At 39.2% G+C, this 10242-nt stretch overlaps 1 protein-coding gene across 1 annotated transcript in view; it reads left to right on the top strand.

The window, feature by feature from the left end:
• Positions 1–405: 405 nt before the first annotated feature.
• The window catches only part of UBE2D1 (ubiquitin conjugating enzyme E2 D1), a 30489-nt gene continuing 20652 nt past the window's right edge, over positions 406–10242 (top strand). Inside the window, exon 1 of the mRNA XM_063102186.1 lies at positions 406–637. Within this exon, the coding sequence (XP_062958256.1) occupies positions 614–637 (24 nt within the window). The 5' untranslated portion in view covers positions 406–613. The remainder of the gene's footprint in view (positions 638–10242) is intronic.

Here is a 10242-nt window from a genome sequence, read left to right as displayed (position 1 = left end):
GAAATTGAGGCAATTCATGTATTTGAGAAGAGACAATGAAATCTGTAAAGGTAAAAATGAGATCAGCTGTAGCACTTATTGGATAAGGAATAATTGTGAAGATTTAGAAATTCCTTTAAGTGACTTGGGAGCTCATTTGGTATCCCAGTTTTACAGATGCACAGCCTCAGGTTCAGTAACTTGCTACAAATCAAAGTGCAGAGGCAAGCCCAGACCCGGGCACTTCTAAGCCCAGGCTGCCTTGTTGAGGTCACCCGTGAGTCACCGGACAGCGCCCGGGGGCCGGCGGCGGCGGACGGGGCTGGGACTACACTTCCCAGTGTGCCCGGCGGGGCGGGGCGCGGCGCGGCGGGGAGGGCGCAGGCTCCTTCCCAGAAGCAAAAGCGGAAACAAAAGAGTCTCGCCGGCGTCCCCGCCCGCACACTCGCGCATCCTCGCGCTCGGGCGCACACGGAGCAGGCAGCGGCGCCCAGAGCGAGCCAGCGAGCGGCGAGCGGGGACCCACCGGGCGGAGCCAGCCGAGCAGCCAGCGAGCCGAGCCCGCGACGACCCACGCCCCCGAGCCCTGCAGCCGCCCCCCGCCGGCCGGTGTCCCCGCCGCCCTCCCTGACCCATGGCGCTGAAGCGGATTCAGAAAGTGAGTGCCGGGGCCGGGCCTGGGGCGGCGGGGCGGGCATCGGCCCCCTGCCCACGCTGATCCGTCTGATGGTCCCAAGAGACGTGCCGGGAGACACGGGATGGGAAAGTGGGCCGGGACGGGGACAGGGCGCCAGACGTGCCGGCCGGGTCAGCGGGCACGGGACAGGTGAGGTGTGAGCAGGGCAGGTCCCGGGTGGCCGGAGGTGCCTGGAGGCGGGGGACCGGCTGCGCGCTCGCGCCAGAGCTGCGCCCGGAGCCCCGGGTGGAGATCCTCCTCGGTGTCCAGACCTTCCCGGATTGTGTGCTTCACGGTCATGGCTGGGTTTTGCCCTCCACTGGTCGAGTTTTAGCCCCTGTCATGCTGTGGTTTCTCCACGCTGCTGTTTAAGCCTGTCCTTTTTTATGTTCTTGCTTTCCCGGGCTCCCCGGGAGGGCATGAAGGTGTGGAGGGCCTGCAGCCTTTCTCCTCGGAGCTGTCGGGCTTGTTCTTTCTCTCCTCTGTGGTTGGTTCTTGCTCCGTTGCCCGAATGGGCTGGAAAAGCCCATGTGGGGCCGAGAAGCCAGGAGGAGGCTCCTGCTCCTTCTATTTTGGTGCCTCGGCTGCTGCCACTTCAGGTCACATAGCTGTAGTGAAAACATAGTTGCTGATACATAACAAGATGACCTCTTGGCTGTGATTCATGGTGAGTCAAGCCAAACAGGTTCTTTTCCCTCATGATAAACTTAGATGTAAAGTTTGAGACACAACAGAAACTGCCACAAATTAAATTGTTTTGATGCTTTGACACAGGGGTATAGAATGAGGAAGAAATGTATATATTCATTCGACAGATATCCATCCCAGCCCTGTGTAAGGAATTGTCTTCATATTATTTATTGCAACCATTTCAGATGTGAACATCTTACAAAATTGGAATTTGGGCATTTTTTTCTGTTCACTTTTATTTCTTGTTGGGTTACTGGTCTGTTCACTGACCCAAGTTTTAGGTTTTACCGTTATGGTCCATGGTGGGGACATTGAGAATTTGTTTGTTTAATAGGGATCGCTTTCAGCAAGTTGAGCCAACAGTGGACGATGTATTTTGTGATTTATTTCAGAAGAAATTGATGCCTACTGAAAAATTTTATCAGCTTTTTCGACCGTCAACCAGTGCAGCAGGAGTATATGTTAGAGTGATAGACATGTATACGTTGTATTCTGGCTCACTACTTTAGGTACAGAGGACAGCAACTTTTAGACCCAGCCTAATTTTCTCTTCTTTTGGTTCGAATATTAAATCCGTCGATTGCTGTTTTGTGTTGTGCTATTTAAGGGTCATCTCACTACAAAATGTACAGTTAACAATCAACACTTATTAAGCTATAGTATTTTCTGGTTTGAAGACAATGCAGTTACACATCTTTAAGCCTCAGTCAACATCTGTACCATACCTTGCATACTTATTAGTGATGATGTAACATTGATTCACATTTGGATCATGCAGCACACATTTTCCACGGAAGTTTTCAAATTTAATTTCCTTCTTTCCTTGTTGTGAGAATTTTACACATGACTTCACACATACAGTAGCGTTTAAATACTGTGGAATTCAACCACAGTAAGTGGACCTTCAAAGAAATATGGACACTTATTTGTAATCACCATACTTGGCAATTCTTGTCAGTGACTATGCTGAGCCACTGTATTTGACTTGTATTTATAATATGGCATATGTCCGTATCTTTTTTATAGTAGTTATTGGTTATTAGATTATAACAGAGTTGTCCAGTACAAAAATATCACTTACATAGAATTAATGTCAAATCTGTGACAAATTGATATTTTGGAGAAGAAATTGAGGATCACATAACATCACATCCCTGTGTGTCAGTCTTTGGCTTCTGTTATCAGGCGAGTTGACTTACACAGATCTCCTTTCCACTAATCGCACATTCAGACCATCTCCTCAGGTCCTAGGGGTGGTTATTTTGATTGATTCCCTACTTTTCCTCCTCTTTTACCTGCCTTCTTGATTAGAAGCCAGTTCCAGGCAGATATGCTGTCTGCCATATCTGTTACAAAGCCCTCTGTGATATCATCGGTATACCGATTTTTATTTGAATCTTGCATGTTCCAACAGATGAGGATGTGTACTAACTTTTAGCCTTTCTTTTTAAGCATGTTAAAGTAACATTGTCAGATAACTTTTAGGTTATTGGGTTGCAATTTTCCTGTAGTAAAGTGGCAGCCTTTAGAGCTGTGTAGGACCTCAGAGAAGTCTGCAGTAGTGTAGCAGAGGGTACCAGCAGGTGAACAGCTTCTAGGACAGTATATCAGAATCGCCTGTGGGACATTTTCAGACTGTCCCTACTGCTGTAAATAGAGAGATATTGACTCCCTCAGATGGGCTGGAGTGGAAAGAAGGTTGAGAACCACTGATGTGCTGGTCTATCCTTGTTCAAAGAAGGAACTTGAGAACTGGAGTGGAGGAGTGCTTTGCCCAAGGTTAATCTCTTAAGTGATTTAGCATATTTCAGAATGTTAAAAAGTTCATGATTTCACATTTCTTCACTACAAAAAGAATAAAGATGGTTGAATTAAAATTGTATGTATGTACAAAACATGTGGATATCATTGCTTAAAATACATTTCTGTACTAGAGTGTACTGAATGACTTAACACTCTAATTTAGACATCCTGTGCCAGTTTTGCATTTCAGCTCATAAATTTACACACCCATGCCCTATTTTTAGATACAGCAAAAGATGTTATCACTGTCACCTAAATCACTAAAGGGAAGAAGTTGAGCAAAGTCAGAGGAAAGATACCTGATACATACCTGAAAAAAGAGGGCAGTTTTTCAGCTGGGCATCTGTTTTCTACAATTAATTTTTAAGTGTTTCTTCTATCAATGCTATTTTCAATCCTTGATACACTTTTTTGGAGATCATTTCTAAAATTACAAACGTTGTATCACAATACTGAATGTTTTGAAAACAAGAAGAAAAAAAAGGAAATCCTCATACAGCCATTTTTATCACCTTAGAATATTTCCATCTAGATTTTTTATTTGATAAAGAATTTGAGATAATGATCATCATACTAACATGATGTGATATGATCGGCTTATTGTCTTTTTTTGTCAATCTTTTGAAAAGTGAAATAAAAGAGTTTATTTTACAAATATAGCCACATAGTTAACTATTCCTTAGTATATAGCTCTGTTCCCAAAATGGAACATTTGTTTTGTTTTGTTTTGTTTTTATAATCAGTTAATCTAAAATGTATATAGAAACATAGGTTACAATACAATTTTATGAATATTTTGAGCTGCTGAATTTTTTGATCTGTAGAATTCCATATTAAGCTGTTTACGTCAGTCTGGAAAAACCTTAGGACACTTAAAAAACCCAGCCCTCTGTGGATGGAATATCAAATGAGAGAAGAAGGTCTGATTTTTAATTCTGGTTCTGTGGCTTACTAGCTTTGGTTTTCTTTTCCATTCAGTGATGCTGCTGATAACAACCAGCATATATATATAATGGTTACTCTGTGCTCTACACTGTACTAAGTACTTGACATATGTTAATTGATTTAATCCTTAGTAGGCCCAAGTGGTAGACAGTATTATCCCCATTTTATTGATGATGAAACTGAGGCACAAAGATGTTGAGTAGTTTACTCAGGATCACATATTTAGTAAGTGGCAGTGCTAGAATTTCAAACCAGACAGTTGCCTCCAGATTCCATGCTTAAACCACTTCAGTCCATAGCTTCTCCTGTCCACATGGCCTCATCTTCTATCTATTGTATTTAAACTGAAAGATGTAGAGTCAAATGAGTTTACCGATGTAAGTGCTTTGCAAACTAGAATGTTCTATACAAATGTAAACTGGTATTATAATTAGGACCTTGGCATATTTAATCATTTTTATTGACGCATTGCTCTGTGTGTTGACTATGCATTGTAAATCTCTGCTCCAAAGTAATGGACACTGGGTCGTTTAACATTGTAAATGAGTAATACAACTTTGTTCATCTTTGTTCCATCACTTTAAATTTTTCTCCTCCAAAAGGATTTAGAAAAATTGTAGTTCATAGTGTTCTGTCAAAAGTATCATTTCATTGTGGGAGTTTTCATTTGAGATAACTGTTTATGAAATGACATAGTTTTTTAGTTTCTGTGGTGGCTTTGAATAGCAAACTTTTCAGATTGTGAGATTTAATCCAATACTCCAGTTCTTTCAAGAAAAAAGGATGTAGCAAGAAAAATAGAAAGGAGGAGCACAGTATTTATACTTTTTGGTAGATAAATGGTATTTCTTGAAATGGGAGAAGGAAAGTGTTCTTTCTCTAATAAGCCACTATGTGAATTTTTCTGCTTGAAATCTTTGTAATTAAGCTTGGTCTTTCTTTTGCCCCCAATATGTATTTTTCTTTCTCCATCACAACAAAGGTGTAAAAACACAAGGTAATATATTATAGTTAAAGTTCTGAGGTTCCTTCTCTGTGGAAATAAATAACATAGAAATAAATAAAACTGTTTATACCTATTTTAGGAAGCCAGGCACATATAAAAACCAAACCTAGCAGGATGTGGGATTGCCTCCAGTAAAGCCGAGTGGCATCCTTACTTGCTTTAGTTCCCTAAAATACACATAGAAAACATGTAGGCACTTTATTTTCATTTAGTGAGTGCTACTAATCAAAATAATAAGCCTAATACTTAGCTATCAAAACGAGTTAATGGTTGTCTACTAATGTATTAGCCCTTCTCCACTTTTTTAAATAGTGGATGAGCCAATAATACATTGAATTAAAAACAGGTATTGAGATAGTTGTCCTCTCTCCTCTCACCCCTGTGAAATACTGGAATAAATGATACTACAACATATGGTATGACTCAGATTTGCAGAATTTGTGTATTGGAGGGATCCTCAGGCCGCCTCAGAACATGTAGAAAGTAAGACAGGTTGTATTTCTGGCCTGTTGTGGTCTAGGAGGCCTCTGAGAAGCTGAGGTTTTTCTGTATTTAATTTAGTTCTGAGATGAATCTATGAAGGTTCGGTTTCACATATTAGATATAGTAAGAGGCTACTATGTTCCAGGAATTGTCCTTAGTTTGGGAGGAAGCTCCTGTCTAGAAGCATAGATAGAGTAGTGCCGACCAGGCGACCACCATGTTCTGCAACCTCCTGTCTTGCCTCTTTCTAGATGTTTCTCCCACGGCTCTGTATTCATGTGATCCTGTTTGTACGGCTTCAGTGACACCATGTTGCTTAGATTCCTGGTTTCCTTTTAGACTTAAGAAAGTCTTTCCAGTGGGGGTAAGCTGGGGTCTTGTTTCTTTCACCTTAAGCTTCCTCGAATTGTGATCTGATTGTTCTCACTCCTGCTGGGAGCAGAGTTTGGAAGTAGTCGTGTTGGATCGCTCCGGGGGGAACCAAGTGGACCCAATGACCTGGGCCCATTGTTTCTCTCTAAACCATCAAACTCTGGCTGTGTTTTTTTCATCTCCCCAATATCGATATCTTTTATTTTCACTTTCATTTATTTAAAAATAGTTTCTAATTTCCCCTTTGATTTCTTCTTTGACTCTTAGGTTATTTAGAAGTATATTATTTTTTTTTTGCCAAATATTTGGGGATTTTATAGGAAATTTTCTGTTATTAATTTCTAATTTAATTTCATTGTGGTTAGAGAACAAATTCCATTATTATTTGACTCCTTTTACATTTTTGAGACTTGTTTTATGGCCCAGAAATATGGTCTTTTTTAAAACTCACACAATAATAAAGTCTTTTAGGTGTTCAATGCCACTTTTGAATGAACAATATTTAAATAACTTCTCGACTTTATTTTGACTTTTTCTGGTTGGTATCTATTGATCCTAAGTTATTTTTAAGAAATGTATGCCACGTTAAACTTTGTACCATCCCTGTGCCTTTATTTACTCTTTCATGATCTTCTAGAACAGTTTAGTGGATCATAAACATCCACTTTTTAAAATGGAATGAGATGTCTTAGTGCTTTGCATGTAGTAAGCCTGTCGTTTCATACAACTTTTGTTTTAGTTATATACCTCTCATATGCGTGTCCCTGTGTGTGTGTGTGTGTGTGTGTGTGTGTGTGTGTGTGTGTGTGTGTGTGTGTGTGTGTGTGTACTAGGTGGTGATGTAAAATGTTTTTCTTATTATGAATTGCTCTAAGGAAAGTTTGAAAAGCACTGTTGCATGGCACAAGAGTTTTAGATAAAATTATTGTTGTCAAAAATACATGCCATACATACATATATATGTATTAGAGAGTGAATGAATATATATATACATGCATACAAATCCATATATAAATTGATACACATAATGTAAAATGTTCTAGTCTTGTTAACATTTCCATCTGATACAAACTGTCAATACTCATTGTTTTCTACTGCAAGTAACAGCATTTTATAGTCACTGATGTGCAACCACAGTATTCAAGAATACTGTGTGATATTAAGAGATTAGTTAATTTATTATGCAAACACTTATAAGTGCCTACTATATGCCAGTTGTTAGGGATAGAGATGTAGGAAGTAATATTTAATAAATATTTGATAGGTATTGGTAGGTACATTTGTGTTTTACGTATGCTTTAAGAAATAGGCATGTAGGTTTTCTTTCTTTCGTTTTTTTTTTCCCTAAAGCACCATCTTTCTTGGTTACTATGAAGTAAATAGTAGGTTTCGATAATGTAGCATTCAAAACGCTCTATGTAGCATATTCCATTATGTATCAGAATTCTATCATGTATTTTTCAAAGTTGTATGTAATTTCCTATCATGTTTTTCTTGCCTCTGAGAGTGTCTTTGGACACAAACACTCTCCTCAAAGCTTTACACTGTCCTCAAAGCTTAGTGTTCATTTCTAACCTTTTATAAGATATAAGGCTCCTGGGAAAAAGATAAAAAGAATTCCTTTTCATGCCTTCAGTCTTCACACTTTTGTTTCTCCTTGAGCATGGTCAGAAGTGTGCAGACAGCCTTGATTCAGTATTGGAGCCTTGTTTGCTCCAGTGTTGGTTGAGAATAATGTTCTGTAGTTACTACAGCCTTGAGGTGAGTATTGAATTGTGCTGGGAAGAGTGCTGGAGTAGAAGCACGGCCAAGAAACTCAGTCTTTATTTTCCTCATCTGGAAATTTAATGGGTTGAACCTGATAAATTCTATAGTCCCTTGTGATTCATAATTTTAAGCAAAACTAAATACTGTTATTTGCTATTTTTGTTCAGCAAACAGCAAAACAGCAAAAGTAAACATTGCGCATTGGCACTATGCTTTGCAGCTATATGAGACTTGAGTTAAAATAGTGTTTACTTTGAAATGGCAGAATTGAAGTAAATGTTGGCATCTTACTGTATAAGGTTAGTAAGTCTTACTCTTTGATTAAAGAACAATAATTTGTGATGCAAATAAGGTGTGTTTCCATTATTATACTGGTAACATAACATGCTTCTCTGATTGCGTTTAGCTTCCATCTGTTTCACAGGTGTCTTTTGTACTTTAAAGATTGTTTTAATCACATATTTAGACAACAGTCTTACACAGCTGCCTTATATGTAGTAGATTTTTAAGATACAACTTAATGCATGTATGGAGTACCTTCCGATATAAGGCATATACTAAATGAAATAAGGAGATATATAGAAAAGTAAAGTATAATCATTATCTAAGGAATTTTAAATTAATAACAGTAAGAAAAGTACTGTAACTACTAGATGGGCTTAGGAAAGTACCATAAGGAAAATACAACATATTTGAGCAAGAAGGGAGTCAAAGGTAGGAGAGGCCAAATTTATTTGGAGGAAATCAGAAAAGATTCTATATAGAAGATGGAATTGAATATAGGTTTGGAAGAATGGGTAGCATTTTAAAAGACAGGGAAACCAGGTTCGTAGAGGAGGCTACAGAAATGAAGACACTAGAAAATACATGACTTATTTGGGAAAGAGCAGATAATCCTGCTTTGGGAAAGCATTCAAGGAATGACAGGCCACCAAGTTTTATACTGTGAAGGACCTTGAAGGCCCATGCTGAAAAATGTGTGCTTAATGCAGAAGCTTGGGGGAAACCATTGAAGGTTTTTGAGTAAGGAAGTAATATTCTTCCTCAGTCACAGTACTAGGTATGCGTCCTTGCCCTTGTAGAACTCAAAATTGTTCACTGTTTTAATTATAATTTTGATGAATGTTATAAGAAGAGAAGTACAGAGTACTTTGGGAATATAGCAGAAACCCATTGAAGGGTTCAAGGAAAACCTCCTTAAGAAAATGATGTTTAAGATGAGACATGAAGGTAAAAGTAAAGTAAGTAAAATGAATGAGTGAGTGAGAGAAAGAGAAATAGATAAAATTCAGTACTTTTCATTGTGTCTAGTAGATTGTGGAAATCTGGGGAGAGAGGGAGGATAAGAGGATGTATGTGTGTATTGGGGAGGGGAGGGAATTAAGAATCTTTTACCTAAAAGGAAGCTATGTTGAAAACTATAGAGGCAAGATAGTATTTTAGGGAATTGAAAGTTATTATGGCTGGTGCAGAGAGCACGGGAGAAGGTGGTTGCAGATATGATTCTAGAGAGAAGCAGTTGGATCCTGGAAGGTCTGGTAAGCCATTTTAAGGATTTGTAAGTCTCTCTTTAAGACAAATGGAAAACATTGAGAGGTTTGACATGGTTAATTTTGGCAACAATGTGTATGTAGAGAAATAGGCCAACGGGTCAATTACGACATTGCACTTGTTCAGGTGAGATCCAGGGAGGGTCTGAGTTAGGGTGGTGGCAGAGGACATTGAAAAGAGGGATATGTGAGAAAAACTACCAGCTGTTTGTACCACCTGGCCCTTTTGAGTTAGTCTGATCCACCTATGTCTACCCCTACTTGGCCCTTGAAGCCAAGTCTCAGAGGCCTTTGGTCTAGGCACTCTCTTGACTCCTGCTATATTACCCAGTCTTTAATAGTGTCTGCCTGTCTTGAACCTTTGGCTTCTTATCCTAAAATGTCTTTCGTCTGGTTCTTCTCAGACTCTTCTTCCACTTGGAGCTCAGCTGTCCCATATAATGGGCCTTCTAGAGCCCTTTCACGGGGAGGGACCTGGACAGGAGAATCTGAACAATGTGGTACTGATTAATGTGAGGGGGTGGGAGGAAGGGGTTGGATTGTAGGGAAGAAGGAAGTAAATGATGATTCCAAGATTTAGAGTTTGGGTTACTGGAATGAATAAATGAATTTTTATTGTAAAACATCATAAAGTAGGTTCAAATATAGCTTTTATTGGGCTAGTTGGATTTGCCTAAAATAGATTTTTATTTATGTAATTCCTCTGGTGGAAATATTATGTATATAGGGAAATGATCAAAAGTCTTCTATTTGAAAGGAAGCATGTTTGAAACCAGAAGCAAGATAACATTTTGGGAAATTAAATCATTATGGCTGTTGCAGAGATCACTGGCAGAAAGTGGTTGCAGATATGAGGTAGATAATTTTCCTAATCCTGACCTCAAACTTTTATTCTAAATTACACTCTTTTAGATCGGATTCAGTAAATATTATTCTGATGTGGCATAGTTAATGGTGTCATTGCTTTCTTC

The sequence above is a fragment of the Cynocephalus volans genome, chromosome 7 (assembly GCF_027409185.1).
Source record: "Cynocephalus volans isolate mCynVol1 chromosome 7, mCynVol1.pri, whole genome shotgun sequence".
Classification (NCBI taxonomy): Eukaryota; Metazoa; Chordata; class Mammalia; order Dermoptera; family Cynocephalidae; genus Cynocephalus; species Cynocephalus volans.
The sequence above is the reverse complement of the archived record's forward strand: the minus strand, read 5'-3'. Positions and strand labels throughout refer to the sequence as shown.